The following is a 23847-nucleotide window of genomic DNA, read 5'->3' as shown; positions in this document are numbered from 1 at the left end:
GGGTTTACGATGGGTCCCGCCGGCATGCGAGCGGGGCGGGCAGGATCCCCACCGGCCCGGCTGTCGCCCCCCGTTCTCCCCTCGGGGGGGTCCCGGGCGCGGCCGCCGGTGGCCGCAGGTGCCCGGCGGGGGTGTGGCGGCGGCGGCCGGGCTCGTACCGCCCCGGCTCCTCCCCGCCGGGGTCCTCGCCGCTCCGCTCCGCCCTGAGCCGGGCCTGGAGCGGGACATGGCGCCGGCCTTCGCCTGAGGAGCCGGGCCGCAGCGGGGGAGAGCGGCCGCCGCCGCCGCCATGGAGGAGGACCCGGAGCTGGAGAGGTGAGGGGCGGGCGGCGGCGGCGGCTGAGCGGCCCGGGGGGCTCACGGCCTCGGCGGGGCCTCTCCGCCGGAGCGGGGCCCGGCGTCGCCTTCCTGCCCCTCACAGACCGGGGCAGCGTTGGGTCCGGGGCCGCCTGCGACGGGCCTCCGGCGTCTGAGGAGCTGGGGGGGGGGCGAACCGAACCGCCAGGCCTTGCGCGGGAGGGAGTCGGTCCCTCCGTGGCGGTGGGGCCTGGGCCCTCGGCGGCCCTGAGCCCGGCCCGGCCCCGCTCTCCGCCTCAGCCCCTCCGGCTGCGGGGGTGGGGGGGTTGCGCAGCCCGGAGCTGGGTTGCGGCGTGCCCTCGGGGCAAAACTTCGGAGCTTTCGCTGAAGGAGGTGCGGGAGAAAAATAAATGGGGTCTTCCTGCGTAATGGGAAGAGCCATGACTTTAAAAAAAAAAAATAATAATCAACCGTTCTTGTCATGCGTGCTGGTACCGTTTAGAAACAAGACTGAAAAGCGTTAGGTGGCTCGCCTCTCATCAGTTATAATTTGGTGAGTAGGTGTCCTCGGTAAAGTTAACAACAAAAAAAAAAATATTAAACTTCTATTCTTACAAATTTCAATTTTCAGCGTTGGAGATGGGCCAGCTGACTAATTGTTAAAGTTGCCCTGTTCCTTGTGTGGAGTAATACAAAATGCGTGGCCCTTCTTTTGTCAAAAAATAAAATTGCTTTCTATTTCGCGTTTCGTTGGGATGAGAGGACTCATCTTGCTGTGCGTACTGAGTTACAGTGTTCCCAAGCAAACGCTGAGAATTAAAATGCAGATTTCTATATTTGGATACTCAGTCACAGTAGGCCTCTCTTGCTTTTGCTTTAGGAATAGACTTTGGGTGTTTATATCACAAATTTTTGGGGTAATAATCCTATTTGTAGTTATTAGGGTTTGGGGTTTTTTTTTTGCAAGCTTGTATAACTGCACTTTTTCTTACGGCTGCTTAAAAAAAATGTTATAGTGAAGTGGTGACCAGAAGCTTTCTGAACTGTTCTCCATGTGAATCTCTCACTTAACTTTTAAGAAACTGTGTCTGAGAGCACTTACAGAAAATAACTTGTGTGTGCTTATATCTGGCAAGTATTTTAAATGGAATAAAAGTGATAACCAGTGGGGTGGTGGAAGGGCCAGATCATCAGTTTAATAATTGAAGCTTCTTTCTATATATGCATGAATGTTATTTTTACTAGTGCCATTCCAAACTTAAACCTCTTTCATTCATAGCAAGTTGAAACCGTGTCACTGTTCTTCCATGCTGTCTGTGCTCTGGCTGCTATTGCCGTGCTGGGGACTTGGGGACCTCCAGGTAGTTCAGGGCATAGCTCCTCACTACCAGGTATAGCTGATGGCTCCACAGTCTCCTTCTGATGCTCTCCTTCCCAGGAACCAGATTCAAAGTTTTATCCTGCCTCACAGCTTCAATCTGAGTTGGGGTTTGCTATTCCTTTTCTCTGGCAGCGTAGCAGATAAAGAGGATGAAGCTCAGTATTACTTATCAGGTGGTACGCGGTAGGGTTTAGCTGTGCGATGTCTTCAATCCATGCTACCGTTCACCTCCATACGTGTTTAATCGTCTCTGGACATGTTATAAGTACAATATACTTGATGATTATCACTTTCTGTCCTGGATCCACTATCATTAGTTACTTTTTCATACCCTCAGCTTTCATAACAGCTCGCTTTGGTAGTACCACACTGAATTCAGTTCATGCTGTATGCATTTAGATGTCATACTTGGGTATTTCTTACTCTAAATATGCTTCCCTGTACAGTCTTCAAGGGTCTAATACAGACCTTTCTTTATCCTTTGGTTTACAGACGTTACTTCTTAGTTTCATATTTGATGACCTGTTGAGCATACTCTCCTGTAAAGAGTATAGCAATGGTAGTTAGGGTTTATACTTTTTCAGCTCCTTATAATAGGGCTTTAGCATACAAATAGTGGCATTTCTGTTCTGTAGCCACACTGTTAACTATTTTGGGTAGATTTTTAATGTTTAAAAATGGGTTTACTTGGAATATTTTCAGTAGTCTGTCTGAACTCTGGCTTGTCTTGCAATTCATAAATCTTAAATAACAGCTTAAGGTTTTTGTATGTGTGGTTTTTATTTAATTTACCATGGCAGAAAAAGAAGCGTAACTACTTTTGTGCATGTTTTTTTCAGGGCTGAAGTGAATTTTGTGTTCCAGCATTCTGAACAGTGATCTGTTAAGACAAGTCAGTTGTCCTATTTTTGGGGGTTATTATCTAAGGAGAGCTCTCTTCATCTTGCTTGTTCTGTTTCATCCTTACTGCCACATTTCCCTGCTATTATTTTTCAGTTTTACCGTGTCTGACTCTCTCCTGACCTTGCGTTTTCTGTTTTCCTCACTTTAATAGGAAGTGATAGTCGCTACCAAAGCTGAATACTAGCTTGCAAGTTACCATATGACTGTTGCATACTCTGGATTTTAAAACTCTAAAAGCTGTAAATACCACAGGTGTGTAAAATAGTAGTATTTGCTACATTCTACTGAATTATTTCCTCTGCTCCACCTCACCTGGTAACCTTTGTTGGAAGTATGAACTGACATTTTATCCTGGGAACTTGCTGGTACATCAGTGAAGACCGAGTCTTGAGATACAGTGTGATTCTAAGAAAATTCTAGGCTAATTCTGTTAATATATAATTAATGGTATTGTGAAGGTATGACCCAAGAATGAGTAGGAAAAAAAAAAAGGTTACAAATCAGCTACTAGGAAGAGCTTAGTTTGATTCCCTTGCAAGCACATGTATGTGATTTTCTTAGTTTATTTCAACTAAATATCCTTTGGGATATTACAGAGGTCACCATTTTCATCCCTATCTAAAAAAATCTTTCTTCCCCCTCTCCTTCCTAAATTGTCATCATGGTGGTTCTTTGTGATTGAAGCACAGAAAATATGTCATTTCTCTGTGAATATAAAGGAAGTGGCTTTGTTATGCTGTGTGTCCAAATCCTTCCATAATCTGTTCTGTCTTTCAGCAGCTATGAATATTTCACAACCTTGGATACCATACCTTATTAGAAGTGCCTACCAAGCTTGTTTGGAGCATCACTTACTTGGAATTAAGTGTTTCCTAAGGAGCTGCTGCTCTGAATCACAAGGAATGCTATAATTCTGTAACAAGAGGCCTGTAGTTGAGTTGAGAATCAATAGTCTCATATTTTTGCTGCACAGGCATCCCAATTACACTTTTTAACAAGTAAGCTTTGTGCCTTGCAGAAATTAGTTGATAGTTCTTACTGTTGTTTTTAACAGTTAAAATCGAAGTATCAGGATTCAGCATGCCATTCTTTCCCATGTTCATGGCACAAAAAGTGGTCTGCAAGCTAAAATTGGTGTTTGAAACGGAGTGGTGTGTTTGTTACTCAAGCCGGTGAGAATATCAGCACAGAAATGTGCTGCAAATAGCACTCATGGGACTGACAAATAGAATATTTAAATAAGTACAAAGCCTCGTCGACAGAGAATGAGAGCATGTCTTTGCCTTTGAACAAACGTTAGGAAGTCTGTGGCATTTTTCATTCTTGCTTTTAATGTTGTGGCTTAGGCTTTATTCTTGACATTCCTTTTCTTCAGTTTTCTTAGTAAGTGTGAGCAGATAGGACAAACCAGCTCAGAGGAGTTAATTATAAATAACACTGGCCTTCATGACCGTTCCTTTATTGTAGAAGGCAGTATCTTCAGTCCTTTACTTGACTGAAGGTCTTGATATTATTCAGATGTAATCAGAATACCAACATCCACTTCTATTTCCAGTCCCGTGCATGGTTGAAGATAAGTTGTGTAGTCAGCATAAAACTACTTTGAGAAAATTGCTTAATAAAACTGCTGATTTTTTTCCTGGGCTTGCAGCTTGCTGTCAGGACATAGAGTACCTCAGGAGGTACATTTAAGCGTGATTTTGGGGATAGCAGTAGCCGAGCAGCCTGGCCTTTGAGCTCGAATAGTAGTGGTATAGACTCCAAGCAGTTACTAATGCTGTCAAGGTCTTTCACGAAAATGTGTTTGATAAAGATGTCCCTTCTCTGACTCTGGGAGATGTTGAATGTGAACGCTACCCTCTTACTCCAGGTCTGTGCACTTCCGTAGCCGATTGCGTGCTGTGAAGCAATTCCAGTAGATATATTTTCATTACAGTTCTCATCGGGATCTTTTAATAAGATGATGGCGTGGGTGGAGATGGCAGAGTTTGTTAGGTTATGTGCCAAAAGCTCCTGGGCACACCCACGGGAGGACTGAAGAGAGACCGTAGTGGATGGGGGAGCGCAAATAGTAGATGAAATAGATGAAAACATCTTCTCTGGGCCCCTCCCAGGGCTGGTCCCAGGAGTCAGCCTCATCCTCCAGGTGTGACATCCATGAAGATGAGTCAATGCTGGAGCGCCTTTGGGACTTAAGGGTGTTGCTGTCTAGGGGTGTGGGATGTATTATGGGATGCAGGAGAAGAGCATTTTGAGATTGCGTGAGGCTTATTACAGGGTGTGTAGGGGAGGAACCAAAGGCGGGGAAAGGGATAGGTTCAGGTGATTTGGGGAGAAACAAGAGTGGGAAAATAGAGGAATAAGGGGGTAAAAATGTCTGGTCGTGTGTGAATAGGCTGCTGGTTGGTACCCTTGGCTGGCTGTGCCCTGCGCCTGATCGGCGCAGTCTGTCCTGTCTTCCTGTTAAATTCCTTTCTAACTCTTTCTTGGGTGAGGGACTGTATTTGAGGGGAGTGGGTGTACATCTCATTGCTAGCAACTAGAGTCAAAGCATGGGTCGGAGGGACTGTGTGTCCGTGGTGCCAGCAACTGGAACCAGTGCAGGTCTAGATGCCAGCAGTTGGGTTGGGACCCTGGGCTGGAGGGCTGCATGCCAGCAACCGGGAACACTTCATGGAGTGAGTAAAACCAAGTGTCAGCCACTGGAGTGGGATTGGGGACCTATTATTTACCTGTGCTGCAGTACTGGAGCAAGTGTAGTTGTGTGAAGGGAGCGTGTGGCTGCTAGCAAAGATCAAGCTGGATCACCGGGTGAGTGGGTGAATAAGGTGGGAGCTGGGAGGTGAGTGTGTATCTCTAAGAGCAAGACCACGGGAGGAGCTAGCTGTTGGAGGCACCAGGGAGACCTGGCCAGCTGCTGGAGAGACTGTTGGGTCAAAGGGTCTCCAGGGGTGAGACGTGTGTGCCTGTGTGTCCCTATGGGCAAAACTTCAGTGGGCTTGGGTACTGGGGGACCAGGGAGTCCAAGCCAGCTCTGTGTAATGGTGTGTACCAGCGGTGGAGTTGGGCTGAAGCCTCGTGCACTCCAGCCAGAGAGAAGAGCAGGATGAAGCTGTTGGTGTGAGCGCTCTGTGTGTCTGTGATCAGTGTGGCCAGTGGTGTATATGTGTGGTGTGTGCATCTGCCTGCTGGGAGTAGATTTTCAGCCTTGCTACTGGTTGGACTTGGGCATGGAGCTGTGGCTGTGTGGCCTCACGGCTGTCAGCTGCAGCATGATACGTCTTCTCCTAACAGAGTGGTCTATAATTACAAACATTGGGTGGTCTCTGTAATGACACAGTGTTTTCATTGCCTGTAACTGTATCAGTCATACCTCTTTATTACCAATTATTCATTTTTCAGTCTGTATGATCTTTCGGAAAAATGATGAAGCTCTTTCCCTGAGTGAGGAATAGAAAATATCTCTGGTTTTGCCTGACTTCGGAAACTTTAACGTTCTCCCATTCTTTGGGCACATGCATTTGTGATGCAAGTTAGGATTTATGCAACGGGAGCTTTGCCTGTAACCTTGGAATATAGAGGAAAAGGTCTAATCCCTCAGAAATGTAAATAGGTCTTGGGTGATACTCTTGAAGATAAAAACATCACTGCTTATACCTTCATGTTACTGTAATTCTGCAGCTAAATTTGACTGCTCAGAAAGGATTGCTACAGGAAGTTTTAAGTGGTGCTTGCTATAAAAGGTGCCAGAATGATGACAGTGTTCTTAAATGTACCCCTGTCCCTAATTTTCCTTCCTGTCAGTCCCCCAGTGTTTGCGTGGCTCTCCTGTGAAAGCTGCATGCTGTGTTCTCTTTGCTCATGCTGCTGGTCTTGGAGTTGAAGCTGGCAGCCACAGGACTGCTTGTATTGTAACCAAGCTGTAAAAATGAAGAGAACAAGGAATGCAAAGTCCCAAGAGGCCTCTAAAAGCAAATGTAAAAACCTTGTTTGCATAGCTTTTAAGCTTTTGGCTTACTTGTGTAGAGGATGTAAGTTCAGTGAGTGGAAACACATTATTTCAAAGAGGATTTGAGGATTTTTTTCATTTGTCTGTGCAAGTCGAAAGGGCTTTGTGTAGGTGCACTGAATAAGATTGATGTTGAAGGACCAATATTAGGAAACAGTGTTTGATGAAAGGAAGGTGTTGACTTATAAGGCTACTAAGATGGATGCCAAGTCAGTCTGATCTTTGATATAACCAGAGGGGAAAAAAAAGTCTCAAATACTTAATGGCTTATAATTCCTACCTAAGTTAATAGAATTGGTGTCACCATATTAATTTATTGTGATGTTTCCCCTAAAACTGAATCATAGCTGTTTAAAAAATGTTTGTGTGTGTGGCTTTTATTAGTGCTTTGTAGCTCAGATACTCTGGTTTATGATTTTAATTGTAAAATAATGATAGGTTTTATAACATAAAATAGTGACAGGCTTTTCATCTGCCTCCTAGTCAGGTTTCTCAAAACAGAATCACTAAGTTTGGTAGCTGCGGTAAGTAAGTGTCAGATACTTTTTTTTTTTCCTCTTTCCTTCCCTTTGTCTGACATTGCTGTTTGAAGGCTCGGGACAGGCTTTTATAAAGGCCACATGTTTCTGCTGTCATTACTATAAACTAGCTCAGGCTGCTCAGACAGAAAATTCTGGGTCTGGAGAAAAAATAATTTTTGCCATAACTTCGTGGAGACCTGCATATGCAACATCTCCCACGTTTCAGTGGTAGAGCCTGTGTTTCTTACCCTTTTTTTTTGTTCTTGGCAGTAGCTGTCCCACATATGCCACTGCTCCTACCTGGGAAGGCAGCAGTAGCTGGTAAGGTTGCTGATGCTGTACTTTGCATCTAGGTGCAGGTGACTCAGACAGGTTACCAACTCCAAACCTGGGCAGATGCTCCGTTCCCACAAATGCTCATGCTATGACTGCATATGCCACATGTCCTTGCAATTGAATGTATGCTTCAAAAAGGATTCAAAGTACCCCAAGCCCAACTGCTACTGAGACTAATAACCTTATATGAGAGAGAGACTTCTGTGAGGAACCTTAAACCAATATGCCATTAATAAACTAGTGCACAGAGAAGAAATACTACAATTTTTGGTGCGTTTCTCTACTATTGTTTCTGTGGAAGTCTTGGACGCTTTCCTTTGCAAAGCCCCTCAAATGCAAACTCCCAAAGGAAAAAGTTATAGCCTGTGAGTATTTGCATGTCTGTCTGGCACAGATCTCAGCTTTTGCTGGATAGAATTGTTTCCCCTTGGAACAAAGGGGGAATTATATATATGTATATATATATATATATAAAAGTTGATCAAGGATTATTTATATGTTCTTCGACAGCTAGTGACAGACTCTGGAGGCTTGTTTAGGAATCTTTAGCTAAAGTACTGCTTGCTGGAAACTACTATAAAGTGAGGAAGTAGTTCCGTGATAGCTGGCTGTAAGTATAAAATATGAAAACTATATCCAAGCAGAGCTGCAGAGTAACTGTAGAAAGAGTAGCTACAACTTGATGTACGTTACACTTGTACTCATTTAGCACCAATTTGTTTTCTGGTACCAGGGAAAACCAAAGCATGCCCAAAAGCAATACAGACAGAAGAAAAAGTGTGTGTGTGTTTATAAAATGTCAGCATCCTGTCCTAATGAATGAACAAATCCACGATCACAAATGTGAAGGGAGCCAGTAAAGGCTTATGTTAAGACCATAACAAACTGAAGAAGGTTAGATCTAGAATGACAGATGTAGGCTGCCCTGTAACTGCATGACATTTTCTCATTAGCTACTGAAGGAAATTCTGTACTGCTTATTTTCATTCCCTGTTAACGCACATGCACTGTATGCGTTTAAAGCTAAGACCTCTTGTGTTTTCTGTGTAGACTTTAATAACCTAAATGGTAATAAACCACTCTGTTAGATGTTCAGAGCCCCACAATAACTTGTTAGATCTTGACATGGACCTGCCATGTAAATAGCTTACTTTTCTTCTCAGACCTGCTTCTCCTATTAGATGATGATTCTTGACTTCTCTAGTCTCAGTTTTGGCTTGACAACAAAATGGATACTTAGGCTTTTTTTAATCTGTGGCAAAGCAGCAAAATTCTGCTATGCTAATAATACCATAACAATGTGATAGGACATGGCTTCCTTGAAGCTTGAGTTGAAGTCTGTTGGCAGTTACCTGTTTTGCACAGTCTACACGCACACTTGTACTATCAAGATGATTGTGTTGCTCACATGTGCCAGAATGGCTGCTGGCATTTGGACTATCATAGCTGGGAGACCTAAACAATAAATACCCTCTTTGTTACCTCCTACCTTCAGTTCCTCAAGCCTTCAGTCTTACCCAGGTCAGTGGTGTTAATGCTTAGCTTCATATACTGGGTATTACAGCCAGGTGCATAGCTTTCCTTTTCTGTCTTGCAGTTATTTTTTGGTTGATATATATAGTTGCTTACAGTTAACTAACTAAATTGTTAGTTTATGCGTTCAATTTATATAATAAACGGCTCGCGTTATCCCTTCATTGGTTTTCCCATTAACTTCAACCATGTACTGTAGAGCAGTTACTTAAGTTTTATTTGAGATTGAAATTAATTCATAAAGAGAACTGAGAGACTGACATTGCAGGAGTTATCTATAATTTGCATAATTTACGCTCTCCGATGACCTTTTTATGTGAGCATAGTTATTTAATCGCTTCAGTGGTAGTCTTGCCAGTTTGTTCTAGAATATGCTGATAATGTAAAAGTTGGTTGTTTTGGATGGTGGTGGATCATAGTCACAAAGATGAGCTCTTTTCTTCCACTGTTACACAAAGGTAGTGCAGTTTGATGACTGGTAGTTGAAGGGATTTTACTGTTGTCTGACTGCTTGCTATTTTACTGCTGGTATTCAGCTGTGCTCAAAATAGGTCTGCTGTGGCTGAAAGACTTCAGGAAGAACCTAAGTGAAGTGACAGCAGGGAAGAGCATTCCCAAGGCAAAGTGATAGGGACTGTGCTTTTCTGTGTAGTATACCAGTTTTGTACACTTTATTTCTAATCTTCAATTAGTATTGGAATTGTTGTATTTGCAACAGCTTTAATTGCTTTTAATATGTCAAAATGTTTCTTTTAATCTTGATGGATAGAAATCTGAATTCTTTTAATAAGAAAGTCAAGGTGATTTTGGTAGCTTCTTTATGGCTGAATTCATTACAGTGAAGAAGCTCTCCACTTTATTTACATAAGTGCATAAAGTGGCAAGTTCTTGTGTTCCGCAAGTGGTAACTTTTTTCTTTTCCTTATATTTAGGAAGGCTGTGGAAGAGTTACTCAAAGAGGCAAAACGTGGGAGAACCAGAGCTGAAACAATGGGAGCTATGGGTTGGTAAGTTGTGCCAAGAGGAAATTAATTCTGTGACCGATGCCAAAATAAATTCTACATTTAATGCGTGACAGAAGTCTCTACCTTTTAATTTGCTTCATGTTTAAATAATTTGTCTTCATCCATGTATTAATTTGTCTGGACAAAAATTTGAGTCCAGATAAGAAAGAAGTTCAAGTAAATTCTGCCTGCATGAAATTGTGTGACTGAATGTGTTGAAGTCAAAGCAATTGGAAAACTGTAATAGTGTTTCCTTATAATGGATGGAATTGCAAAGTTTGAATTGGAACCTCGTGAGCCTTTAAAATACTGGGTAGTTTCAGTGTGCATTTACTTACATACTGGCCACATGTTACTGGCTTAGATTCTGTTTAAGTTAACAGAATTCGTAACCTGACAAAGAAACCTAAACCCTTAAAACAATAAAAATAATAAATGATCCTCTAGTAGAGAATCCATGTGTAAATTGCAGCCAAAAATGAACTCGAAGTATAATCCAATTTTGGAAGGAGGTATTTTTTAATACTTAAAAAAAACCCCTAAAACCCAGGGGCTAATTTGTGTAGCAAGTGGGAGAAGAATCACAGTATTTAAATCTTAATAGAAATACAGTATTAATTCCTCAATGCAGTATTTCAGTGTTTACAGCTAGATTATTATGGAATGTAATGCATGTAATTGTAATTAAAGAAGTAATAACGTGCCGAGAAGAGTCATTCATCTTAAAATAATGTGTATGACTTTGATAAGAAGCTATTGGATCTAGGGATGTTCACACAAGTAGTACACCAGTTGACTGCATTAAACTCATTTGTAGATAAGGTTTGGCTTCCTCCACCAACAGTAGTAAAAGATAAGCCTGCGCTGTTAATGAAGTTCTCGGCTGATTTCTTGGCTGTGTTTGTTTTAGTAGCTCTGAAGAGATTAAAATAGCATCTTGCTGAAAACATTTAATCCTTATGTTTTCTAAACAAGTTTGGGGGGTTTTGTATATTTTACCCGGTATTTCTGCTAGGGATGCAGTTTACACTCTTTATGTTAAAATAGTTAAATTGGTTTAATCCCCTGGAGTGGTTATAGCTATACTGACGCAGCATGCTTTTACCCTGTCAGCCTTGCCAAATGGCCAGTAAACCAGTGCAGATAATTAGTTAGCACTGTGAAGTGTTGCATGCATCCAGTTACTGTGAATTTGCAAGTTAATTCCAGGTATGGAGATTTCTGTTGGGAGATAACCAACCATCCCTGTGCAACTTCGCTGCTGCTTGTGCAGTCTGGAATACCTGCCAGGAGTGCATATGCGCTTCTGCTCCTGGCTCCGGCTCCTTCTTGTTCCTTCTCTGTAAAAGAGTGGTGGTCCTGCGCAGCTGGCTGTGATGGTCAGCTCGGGGTAACATGCAGTTTGCTGAAGCCTTGTGCCCAAGACCTGCCAGAGGAGGGGATAGCCAAGGGTGACCTGTTCTTCAGAACAACTGCAGATTCCACTAAAGTGAAATAGTGTGTGGCTAGGCCAGGGTTGTGTTAAAGGTGTAGGAGGAGAGGATTGTCAAGAAGGCTTCAGGCAGAGGAAGACTGTTGACGTAGGGATTGGCATGGTGATATCCTGAACTGAGACTGTTGAAGTAAGGATCCTTTCAGCTGCAGAGGAACGTGAGAATAGCTATACTGGGTCAAACAATGGATCCATTTCTGCAGTGCCCTGTCTCCATCAGTGGCCAATACCCAGCACCTAGGAAATGGAGGAAGAAAAGTACAACAAAGTAGCAGTACTTCCTCAAGGTACTATCCCAGCTTCGGGCAGCCTGCAGCTCAGGATATCCTGCACTCAGATGATTTTTTTTGTATATGATGCTTCTCCAGGGATTTTTCCCTCTCTGAATTTATCCTTAAGAGAGACTGGTAGTAATCCCATTTGTCACAAACCTGCTGCCATAGAGTTTGGCATAGGCTAGTGTACAGCTGGTGTATGTGGCTGTAAGGAAGGTATAAAGCCCTCCATAGGCAGACTCCCAATAACCTTTGGTGTCTAGTTCTGCAAGCACAAGAGAACAGCAGCTGGAAGCTGCCACTGCTCTCTTCCCTTTAATATTTTTCATGCTCCATTGTGCTGTTCTGGTCCTTCTGAACTGGCCCAACAGCTAGGTATTGCATATTTACCTGGGAGATGAGATAACTAGTGAGATACTTGGAAGGAAACTTAACTATGCTCAGCTGAGTATCACACTCCAGCCAAATGCGATCAGATGTAACTGATGCTACGGTAAATCCTGAAGGGCTTCAGAGATTAGATCCAAGACTGACATGTAACCTTGCAACTGTAAACTACTGAGGAGAAGGTAACTGCTGCTCTGAGCTCTGTGGATAGCAAATGAAATGAGCAGAAAAGTTAGATCATGAAAATGTATATTAGTAGACCAAATCCAGGAAAGCATAACTGGTAGAAGCAAAGAGACAAGGTCATCACCAACTTGTCTAAAACCACAGTCTTAACAGGTGAAACGCAAAACCTTCCTTCCTTGCCAAACTCAAAATGCTTACAGGTGTGTTTCATGAGGACTTCTGGGATTTCCTCAGCCCTTTGTCAGAGGAGTCCTGGAGAAGAAATGCACAAACCCTGGAGACATCTAGTGTAAGGCCATCAATCCTGCATTGGCACTGGATAGTTGAAGCAACTCGGCCTATGAAGAAAAGATTTGTTCTGCCATCTGTCTTTGGGTAAGGAGAAGCAGAGGCTGCTACTGCTCATACTTTGCTGATTCCAGTTTATGTTGCTCTCCAGCGGCTGTTGAATACTGGGAAATACATTTCTGGAGTCAGTGGCATTTGACAGGAATTGGTTAAAGGGAGGTGCATGGGGAGGTGGCATTCCCTGGGAACAATATTGTGCATACCATTACAAAGGAGTAGTGTCTCCTGGTGGGTTTGATGGCAGCAAAATCTTAGCCAGTCTCTGAACACTGTTTTGGGACTGCTTTCAGGTTCAAGCCACTGCTCCATTAGTGTCCAGAGTGATTAGTTCTCCATAGCTCAAGTGTGCTGTTTGAAGAAGTTCCCCAAGCACCCCTACCTACCTTTTTGCTGCCTCCTCATGCGAGATGGATAGTCAGCTGCTGTTTGAGCCTAAATTACAAACATCCAAGCTAGCATAGCTGACAGGTACTGAAAAATTGTACCAAGCAGTCATCCTTTAGCCCAAGTCTCTAGTACAAAGACTCAGCCTTGAAATATGGGATGGTATTTCTTCCAGTTTGGGAATGTTTTGCCAGTGTTACATTGTCTTACAAGTTTGCTGTGGATGATGTGGGTAGGTGCTGCAACCTGTAGGGGTTAGATGCTAGTAGAAGAAAGGCTTGTCCTAAACAGGGAGGTTGGTGGTGATATCGGGCAGGAGCTTATATGTGAAGGGAAATTATCTGAGGCTCCCTGGGCACGGAGCAACTGTCAGTATCGCCAATGGGCTACATGAGCTCTTAATTGGTTAGGAGTCTTAGCTCACTGGCCTCCATGCTCTCAGGACTGCTCAGATTGGCAGTATCTAGGTCCATGGCAAATGAGTGCAAGAAATACTGGATATTCTTGTTTGTAGATACCATGTTGTTGGCTCTTGAGTATTGACTTATTCCTTGGATGTCCTCAAGATTTTTGCTCTCAGCACTGCAGTGTTTCTAGCTCCTGCAATGCTCCTTTTGTACATACTCTGTGGCCATAGTGATTCTTGTTGGGGGTCTCCTACAACCTTATGATACCTGCTGATGATGTATCTGGTTCAAGCATTAGTAGAGCTAGTCACAAGTAAGAACATCTGTGAGAGAAAAGGAAAGGAGGATCCTCTTCTGAAGGTGTCTTAATCCCGGAAATGTTGAGCAAAAGAGAGCAGAATCTGTGGCTGAATCTCAGTGATGCTGCTGTGATGCTGGAACTTCTGAGATGAGAAAAGACATCAGAGCAGCTGTCTGGAAGTTAACATTTGAAGGGCCAGCTGGATCCAGGATGGGCAGTTGTGGACAAATAGTGTAAGAACACTTGAAATGGTTAGATAAATTTATCCTTATTTCATCAGAGAGTATTGGACACAGATGAAATAAAGCCATAGGATATTTGGGGTTTTCCATCATGTGTCTAGGTAAAAATCAAACTAAAAGCTCAGCTTTCCTTAAGTGTTTTTGTTGGTCCTATGTACATAATTCATAAGCTTCTTTATAGCAGTGGAGTTAGGTCCCATTTTAAGTGGTTCTGCTTTAATTGAGAAAGGCAGTTAAAATGCCACAAAAGCTACTGTGTTCTAGAGGCTTTTTTTTTTTTTTTCTCCAAGGTATCGGTCTGGTCTTCAAAGATGCTGGTAGCAAGTGCTAAGGCTGAACTGAATGTAATCTTGGCTTACGTGAAAAGCTTACCTAAAATAAGATACAGAAAACAGGATATTTTGGGATGGTTTGTTCAGCTCTACATTGTAAGAGCAGATGAAATTGCAAAAAGAAGATAAATTTTGGAAGCATTAAATTGTTTTTAACCTGATTTCTTGTAAAGCAATCCTAAAATTGCTTTCATTCCTACAGATAGCTTTCTGTTCAATACCAAATCTGTTAGAAGTACTGCAGAATACAAAATAACGAAGATGAGGCCAAGGCATTTGAGGGCACTGGAACTGCGAAATGCTGTATTGCATCTTGTCTTTGAATGGGTGTTGCATGACTGTGCAGAAACACTGCAATGTGATTCCCCTACAGCTCTTTCATTTGAATGTGAAGAGGAGGAGAAACAGGGTACAGACAGAGATTGCAAAGTAAATATGTTGAAATCTTGTGATCAGAGCACCGGTTCCCATCCAAAGTCCTGCCAGCTGTATCTAGCTGCCAAGTCCATACAAAAAAGCTTGCCATGTCCTCCCAGGCATCCTGTTTTGTGTGATCCCCTGTGAAAGGGTAACAGCCTAGATTAGTTAGTTTGGCAAAACAACCTTTAGCTGCTTTTTTTTTTTTTTTTTTTGCCTTCAGTCACTCTTCTGCTAAGCACTGTATTTTCCATGGCAGTTTGGAAGTGTTAGAAATGTACTTGTAAGTTCATCCATAATGAACTTTGTTTCCTGGCAAGCTGTGATTTACTCTATATGCTGAGGCTGATGGTGCCAAACCTGTTTGATATGTCCAGTTACCCAGCAGAGAAAAGACTGTGGTGCATGGGACTGTACTCTTGTGTCCTAAATGGTGTCAGCATGTTTTACTGTTAAGAACTTGCACGGTACACTTATGTGTTGAACTGCACTGCTACACTTGATAACAGGTATTAGCTGGAAATTCTGTGTCATTGCACAGAATTTGGCTTAAAATATCAAAAGTAGAGTTAAGAGTTGACCTATGTTCTCAATAACAGATTTAATTTTTTTTTTCTTGCTCAAAATGCAATGTTGACTCTTTGTCATTGCGTAGTGGAGAGATTTTTTGGGTGTGGGGGACTTAGTTGTGGAGGGGGACAAGGTTATGTGGGTAAGAATAGCTTGGTTTAGCTTATTGGAACATGCAAAGCAAAAAGTGAACCCTTGCATTGAGTGACTACGTTGTTACAGAACTAGAGTCCATTTTGTAGACAAGACTGCTCTAGAATTGCAGGTTGTGTGCTTGCTTTGGTCATGCCTGCAGCCCTGCCTCAGGCACGTTAACTTTTTTTTTTTTTTTTTTTTTTAAGAAAAGCTTTTAAAATCTGTTCTGTGGCACTGTTTACTCGTCAGCAGTACTGTGCTCCACCTTGCACAGGCTGAGCTTGCCTCCCAGCCCTTCAGAACTTATATTGAGGGCAAAGCTGTCATTGAATTGAGTGTTGCAGGATCAGACCTACAGCAAGCCAGAGGCTTGTCTTTGGGGAGGTCAATTTTCTCACCATTAGAAATGCTCTCAAAGATATCAATGGATTAATACACTTCACTTTTAATCTTCACAGTTCCATATATACCATGGATATATGTAAACATTATGGGCTTGTGTGTGCATGTGTAATATAGCATGTGCCATACATCTCATTTCCTTTAAGACTTAAAGGCAGAATTTGCTTTGTCGAAGTCTGAGGTCAATAAAACTAAAGACGAATGTTTCTCTTCAGTGCCATAACTTACTGTTGCTCTGTGAAAGCCCGGTGGCTCTCTTTTATCACTGTATGATGCTGAACTAATGGCATCTCTTAGCTGACTCCGAAGCCCTGCATTTCTCATCAGTTTGCATTCTTAGTATAGCTCAGGCAGCACTCATAGTGCCAAAAGAAATAAATACTCCAGCAAGGTGAACTTATTTAGGGCAGATGTTATATATATTAGTAAATATATATTAATCAATGCATTAGCTCTTAAGAAAAAGCAAGAGGAAGGAGACAAATGTGAAATAGTTTTTGCCTGGATGCGGCCTGGAGAAAGCTGCCCTTGGTAGGAAGTGTGGAGGTACAATAGTTTAATGCTGGCATAAGACATACAGAGGACTTAAATGTTAGCTGGTTTGTGTTATGTCTTGAGTGTAACCTGTGCCATGTTCAGCACCATGTTCATAGCTGATACAGCTTGAAGTAGAAACCCTATTCTACTGACATACATTAGCCTTGTATTTTTACTTCATAATACAGTTAATGGATAAATACTGTCTCCCTAATTTACAGAACAGCTATACTAGATAACAGCTCTAGAGGTTTGGGGTTTTTTTAGGATTTCTTTTTAACCAGTATTTGAGCAAAACAGTGTAGATTTGTATTCAGAAAGTTTAGAAAACTCTAAAATAATTATGCTGTAGAAATGTGTCAAGAAATGCCTAGTGGAAATAAAACAGTGTGGCTGTTTAGTGTATACTTCTAAAATTACTCTTGTAAGTTCTTTGAGGATTTAGGACAAGAAAAATTATCAGTAATGCTTAGTAGGCAGACCTGAAGCAAAACATAATGGTATATGCCATGTCCAGTTACAAGTCATGAAGTATGCTAAATAATCAGACATGATCTTCACTACAATTTTCTTGTTGTTCTGATACCTCCGATTTTCAGAGGTGTCAAAGGTTTTTAAATGGTCAGGGTATAGTTTCTACACAAAATACTCAAGCAGAATAGATGATCTTAACATTGTGGTGTTAGGATTCATTGACTCCGTAGTTGATTCAGTAAGGGGCACTGTCATCTCCAACAGCTCTGCTTTTTTAGAGTAATCCCGTAACTTTATTAGTATGCAGACTCAAAAATGTTGTGAAGACAAACACCACAGTGGCTCCCAGTATAAACAAAGTCTTCAGAGTGATTTCTGCTTACTGCAGGAATATATTCAAACTTGTTTTTTCTCATTCCATTCTTTAAGAGATGAAATTGGGAATGAGTACAGCTGATATCTACAAGATAAATGAAATGTACAGTACTTGTTCACTAAAACTAGCTGATAAATTATGTGCAAAAATGTTAAGCTGCAAGAGGAGAAAGTCAGAAACAATGGAGAAGAGTTGGATAAGTATCCTTTCTGTTTAAGAAAAAGAAATAAAACATTTTGTTTGGTGGTTGCCAGATAGAAATTAAAATTGGTATGCCTCATGTTTGTTTTATCGCTACAGCTGTTTGGTTTTTCATGCAAGTGTATCTTTCACTTTCTGAATATCTCAGTTCATTAGATACTGCTGACTTGAGTAGATTATGATCTTGTAAACCATTCTGATTTGACTTGGAATATGTTACTAAATATTTGATTCCTGAATACTCACGTTAAGCACTGTCAAACTTAAAAAATATATTGTCGTCCTCTGCTTCCCCCTGCACACACTACCTTGTGAAAATCATGTGGATTTTCACTGTGTTGGAGTAGAATAATTTTCATCCTATAAAGACTAAGATAAAAGGAGAATGGAGATAACCTTAAGCATATCTTTCTGTACTGAGAGTTTACACTAGGTGGCATGCAAGGAAAGCCAAAAGCACAAACCTGTCTTAAAATTATTTAAGTTAAAATCTCAGAGTTGTTTCAGGATGTTTTTATCTTGTCCTTTGATCACTTTTAAATGTCTTTACAGGTTGAAATGTCCTCTTGCTGGTACAAATAAAAGATTTCTTATTAATACCATCAAAAACACATTACCATCTCAAAAAGAACAAGACCAAGAACGTGAGCAAAAGGAAGACAGTAAGGAGCCTGAGCCAAACAAAAGCAGGAAAGAAGAAAAACCAAAGAAATGCAGAATTCACCCATATACACCCAGCTTTCAGTCCAGAAGGAGAGTCAGCTGCTCTCCTCCGAGGCACCGAAACAGGAACCAGCACACAAAGGATAAGCATGAAAAGCGGTCAAGCAAACGATGAGGAGAGGAGAGTGACAAATACGTGTTGTTACAAGCCAGGAATGTCATTAAGTGTCAGACTGCAGGGATGTCTCAGTTTTTCAGGAAAAGATGCTGTTCAAAATTGAATTTTGAACCAACTTGCTTGTGTGAGAAGTAACCTTGAGGTAGCTTTAGAAAACTTTTCTTTGGGACCTTTAAGAGAAAAGCAAAGTGCAGCATAAATCTTCCTGTCGTTTTAGAACAGACGTTCCTTTCCCTTTGCTCCGTTCCTCTTCCTTTCTGACTAAGCTTAGGGTCTTGGTGATGGAGCGTGGTACGTGTGTCACTGTCCAATACAACTCATTTAGTCATGTCACTCTTTCGGAAATAAATTTAAATTAAGCAGAAATCTATTTATTGTGTAAAGTTTGCAGAACTTCTTTGCTGCTAACCAATAAAGAAGTTTTGCGTGTTTGCGTTAGTTTAGTTTTACAGAATCTAGAAGGGAAAGCTGGTCAGTGCCTGGCCAAGCACATGCATTTTGTATAGAATATAAGAGTTTGCTTTCTTTAGTATAAAAAGAAAAAAATTAAAACGGGCAGTGCTGGTTTTGCTTTCCAGAAGGGACTACCAGGAAATACTGATTTTTGCTTGTTATTGTATATTCACAAACCTGTCATAGATAATAATAAACATTACCCCTAAAAAGCCATAACTGCAATAATTGTCTCTGTTTAGACTTCCCTCTGTAAGGAAGTAGTTTGAACAGTCTGTTGTCATGGTGCTTTCAAAACAAGCCTTGAAGACAAAATTATCATGTTCTCTGTCCACTGCTAGGAAGTTTCCAAGTAAATGTGTAATACTAGAAATGCAGAGGTGATACTTAAAAACAGTCAAATGCTCACTTTCCAAGCCCGTGTGACAGTTCTGTAGCAGTACGGTTCTTAAACTTGTGACTTGGAGCACATACAACGCGCATCGGCATATTCTACGTCTCACTTCTGTTTGCATTACAATAACAAACTTCCATGTGAAATACTTTGTATTTCAGTACTCTCAAAAAGAATTGTTTTGAACATAGGTTTCCGTTTTTAAGTGTGTTGACAATAAAATCGAAAATGTTCATTAAAAGTGCTTTGTGGAATTAATGCTTCTAATGGGTTTCTTTGCTGACATGGGCCTCTCTCCTGTAAGGGACAGCGAGCACCAGCGCTTCGTGGTCCTTCAGTGTTGTGTCAGGGCAAGAGTGCCACCTATAGGCATATCTGTACCTCGTCTTGCTATACTTACCTGTCTCTCTTGGAAATTTCATGTTAGCTAGGAGATGGGGAGACCAAAGTGGAGATCCGCTGTGGCTGAATTTTGATGCGTGAGCTGGGAGTTACTCTTCTGAGTAATGGGAAGGTAGTTAAGCAGGCGTTAAGCCCACCGGTGGCTGCCAGGGTCAGTGTATCCAACAAAGTAGGATACTTTTACATTTCCACTGAGGATAGCTTCTCTGTTTCCCCACAGGAACCATAGCACTGGAATAGAAGTCCCAGCCTTTCAGAAAATTTCCAACAATTTAAGTGAGATCAACAAAAAAAATAGTATCTTTGGAGAATGTAGGACTATCTTTGGTTTAAATAAACAGATGTTGTTGGCAGTCCTTATTTTGCTGGACACCACTTGTGTCCTCCTCAGCAATCCTTTTTGGAAGGACAGCACCTATAATACCAGCTGGGCTCTGCTGCAGTGACAGTGCTGGATGGATGTGGCTTTGCAGCAGAGCATTCATCTCACAGTTGGTCAGGATTGGGGCTGGAGATGTTCCACAGAACAAATCCGTGTGAATTCTTGCTGGTCTGGCTTCTGGGGATAATATGGTGTCCTGAGAGCTTTCCACGCTCAGGCCTTCAAACACCACTTTGGGATAAGTGCTGCTGTTGATGCTATATTAATTGAAGCCAGTCTTTCAGGTAGGGAAAGTGGTTAGAGTATGCTTTCAAAATCAGTCTGGATTGTTGATAGAGAGCGCTTCCGTACTAGAAATGCTCAGCTAGAGGATCTGACATGACCTAAACTAGATAGCTGAAGAAAGCCTGTCTTCGTCAGTGGTGGTAGGTTCAGATCTAATTCCACTCTTTTCTGACTTATGGAACATATATGAATTATTAATCTTTCATTGGTCGATTCCATATTTTAGTTCTTTCATAAGTGTACATAATAAAAACAAAAAACTCTGCTTCTCATTAACTGTTCTTAAGGCAAATCTTCACCTGCTGATCACTTTTTTTAATAAAAAATTGGGTGCATAAAGCCAGGTTTGTGTTGTGTCTGCAGTTTCTCATACTGTGCAGCACCAGCATCACGTTTGTAAGGTATCTTAAAGATAGGATTTAAAGCCTGAATCTTAAAGCTTGAACATGACTTTTCAAAATGTGTTATTAACTGCTGTAACTCAGAACACTTGTTACTCATGAAAGTGCCTAGTCCTCAAAATAAATAAATACATACATAAATAAATAAATATTAAGTTCTTGGTCTCAGCTTCCCGTAGCAGTGCGTTGCAGCCTAGCTGTTTACATGGGAGGGGAATGCACCTTATGTTAATGTTGCTGCACTGATACTTCAAAGGTGTTTCTTGTTTATCTGTGAGCTACTAATGTTGTTTTTGTTTAGTTTCAGTGCACATTGTACGGATAACAGAGTTTATTCAGGTGAGGCTATTCTCTTGCCATAGCCACAAGAACTTGTTAATTAGACTTTATTATTTTGTTGGACAGAAATCCTCCAGAATGTTCATTTTCATCAACCTGATGCTGAATGTGGATCACAAAACAATGGGAAAGAGGAGGAGAAAACATTTTATGATTGGGCTTTATGAAATACTTTTATTCGTTTTGACTGTCAGGGATATAGTAATGTGCAGTTCTTAGGTTCATTGTACAGCCTCGCCTCTTTTGTAAATCCAATTTGAATTATTTACAATGAATCATGAACGTCCAAGAAAATCCCAACAAATTTCCCATATAGCGCAACTTAAAGGCAAAAATAGACCCTGTTTTTCAGACTGATCCAGTCTAAAACAGAAGTTTCTTAAGGTGCAGTTGTAAGAGCGTTCCTTAGTGATTATGAAATTTCTACAGAAAACTAGTTAACAAAGGAGATGTAAATGTTTGTAGATCAATAGAATAATGTAGCAGGAGGGGGTTGCTTTTTCTGCACAAACAGAACTGGTTTTTGTGTTGTGGCTGCAAGTTGATCACCGAGGAGCATGTTTCCTCTCCTGCCCTATCGGAGCGCTCATTAATAATTATGTGTTTTCAGTTAATTAAACTGGAACAACACAAAAGTAGACTTGCTTGGGTAGGTAGCAAGAAAACATATTTGGATTGTGTTTGGAGAAGGATTTTATTCATTTTGTCAGTGGAGTCACTGATCCACCAAATCTTTATTCATGTGAGTGATCTTTGCACTTGCAAATAATCCTGTTGTAGCTCACATCTATGAATGAAACTCTAATCTGCGTTAATATACACTCTTTGTTTTAGTGTTTATCAATAGGAAATAATCAAGAGTAAATGTTAAAGAGGGCATAGCTCCAATTAAAAAAAAAAAGCCTTACAAATTTTGCAAACTATATATATTCACACCCTCATTTCCAGATACGATAATCTTAAGACAGAAAAAAACTCAAATACTTCTATGCCAAATATTTAGCAACCTCTCAAAGTCTCAAATGAACACTGTGCATCCATGTTCCTTATTTATTTTACATTGGTTTGGTATTGCTTAGACTCTAAATTTACCAAATATGGTTTTAGTAACTCTCAGGGCATTACCCCCCACCTTACAAAATGCTTCTAGAAGTCTGCATCTATATTGAATCTCAAAACATTGAATTGCCACCTGTATGCAACAAAAATAAATGTTTGTAAGGGAAAGCAAGAAGAATATGCTATTTTACACAAAATTGCTGTTCATACAATATTCACCGCTACCCAAAATGATGAGCCTTGCGTTAGGACTAGAATGTTGAGCCAAATAGCTTAGGTTAAGGAACGGTGCAAGTTTTGCGTAGTTCTCCCAGGGGCGTCCTGTGTCTTTTATATTGTGATCGCATAGGGCTAACTGCACAAACGTTGTGTGGGAAGTGGTGTGGTGCCCTGGGGAGGGGATATAGCCCCCTGTATTGTTGGTATAGGTCTCTGGAGAAGAGAGTTAAGTTCCCCATCTACAACTTCCATGGAGGATCTTAGGCAGGTTTTCTCGTTGCTCTGGGTATGTCTGTACCCTAAAGAATAGGTTTTGCGTGGTCGTAAGCACTGTAGGCTCTGTTCCTCGCCCACCTTCTGTCCTCTTGGCTGCTCTGCGGATGGCCATCGGCTTCCCAGCATGGCCGCGTTTGATAAGGTTTGATAAGGTCCCACGGGCTTGTGCAGCCCTGTGGCCTCCAGACCCGGTGGGCACCACTGCCACGAGCCTTGACTGTAGATGTGGACAAGCCATGGCCACCGCGGCTTTGGCAGCGAGCAAGGCAGAATTGGGGCTTAGTTCCTTCCCCGAGGTGTGGGAATACCCAGCATAGACACGTAGGAGAAAAAGGCGTCACAGCCTCCTGTCAATAACCTCAGGCGCTCTGTATCGCCCGTGAAGCACCGTTACGGTCTGGAGTATGGCATGACACACAGACTCGTGTTCTGCCATCTTGTGTCATCACAGGCTGGGACATGGTCACAGAAAGAGCGTTGCAGGGATGTGACACTATGGTCACAAAGGCAAAAATCAAAACTTTGTCAGAAAGTGAAGGCAATGGCATCTTTAATGGTGTGGAGGAGAAAAGGCTGTCTCACAGCAGAAAACCAGTGTAACTGAGGATTGAGTTGGACTTTACCAGAGAGCCGACAGAGACTCTTGCTAGTGAGCGGAAAGGAAATCCTGCTGCTCTCTGCCACTCTCCCACCTGCACCAGTTCGGCTTTGTGTGGGAGGAACCGTGGCAACCCCATTGCACCCAGTTCATGTTCCCTTGGGCGACAGACGCAGCACAGTAAGATGGCAAAGATCCTTAACATTTGTCAGCTTTAAGGCTAAAGGTGCAAGCCCTGGAACTTGGTAGAGTTGACTCTGATGCTTGTCACAAAAGTACGGTGATTAGAATAATTCTGATGTTTGTCACAAACCTACAGTAGTTAGAATAATAACAAAAAACGAAGGTATACTGTAGCTACTCATTGATCCTTTAAAATTCTATGTTTAGCAGTTTCAGTAAAGTTCACCTTGTGGAGATCCTTCCTTGGTTTGTGCCTGCGTGGTCGCAGCTCCAGCGGGTTCAGCTTGGGGGGAGTTGAATTTTGTCATGGAGGACCTGAAAGAGGAGCATGAAAGTAGGGCCATGGTATGAAAGGGAGAATGCAGGGACGTGGCTTGGTGTTTGCTTGGGCAATCGGCAGCCAGAGTAGTCTTAGCACGGTCTCACTTCTCCCTCCTGCCAAGCAGGAGCACACACGTTCACCTCCAGCCAGGCATCTCCCTGGTCCTCTGCTTGCCATGAAGCCCATGGCCCAGCCAGGCCGTCTGTGCTTTCCTGGGGCACGCAGACGGGAATGGGGAAAGAC

The 23847-nt window shown here is 41.9% G+C and overlaps 1 protein-coding gene across 1 annotated transcript; it reads left to right on the top strand.

Moving 5' to 3' along the window:
• The first annotated feature begins 183 nt into the window (after positions 1-183).
• LOC104320018 (uncharacterized) lies at positions 184-19379 on the top strand. The gene is made up of 3 exons (XM_069808091.1): positions 184-315; positions 9913-9987; positions 18003-19379. The coding sequence occupies exons 1-3, from the start codon at positions 290-292 to the stop codon at positions 18286-18288; spliced, it is 387 nt and encodes a 128-aa protein (XP_069664192.1). The 5' UTR covers positions 184-289; the 3' UTR covers positions 18289-19379.
• The last annotated feature ends 4468 nt before the right edge of the window (positions 19380-23847 follow it).

Source organism: Haliaeetus albicilla, chromosome 20 (assembly GCF_947461875.1).
Source record: "Haliaeetus albicilla chromosome 20, bHalAlb1.1, whole genome shotgun sequence".
Taxonomy (NCBI): domain Eukaryota; kingdom Metazoa; phylum Chordata; class Aves; order Accipitriformes; family Accipitridae; genus Haliaeetus; species Haliaeetus albicilla.
Note: the sequence above shows the minus strand (reverse complement) of the source record. Positions and strands in the feature narration are given on the sequence as shown.

Bases quoted from the DNA above. Each gene is read 5' to 3' on its own strand.
- LOC104320018 (XM_069808091.1), top strand. From the start codon at position 290: ATGGAGGAGGACCCGGAGCTGGAGAG. The intron at 316-9,912 runs GTGAGGGGCGGG...CCTTATATTTAG, and splicing joins GAGGACCCGGAGCTGGAGAG to GAAGGCTGTGGAAGAGTTAC. The intron at 9,988-18,002 runs GTAAGTTGTGCC...ATGTCTTTACAG, and splicing joins ACAATGGGAGCTATGGGTTG to GTTGAAATGTCCTCTTGCTG.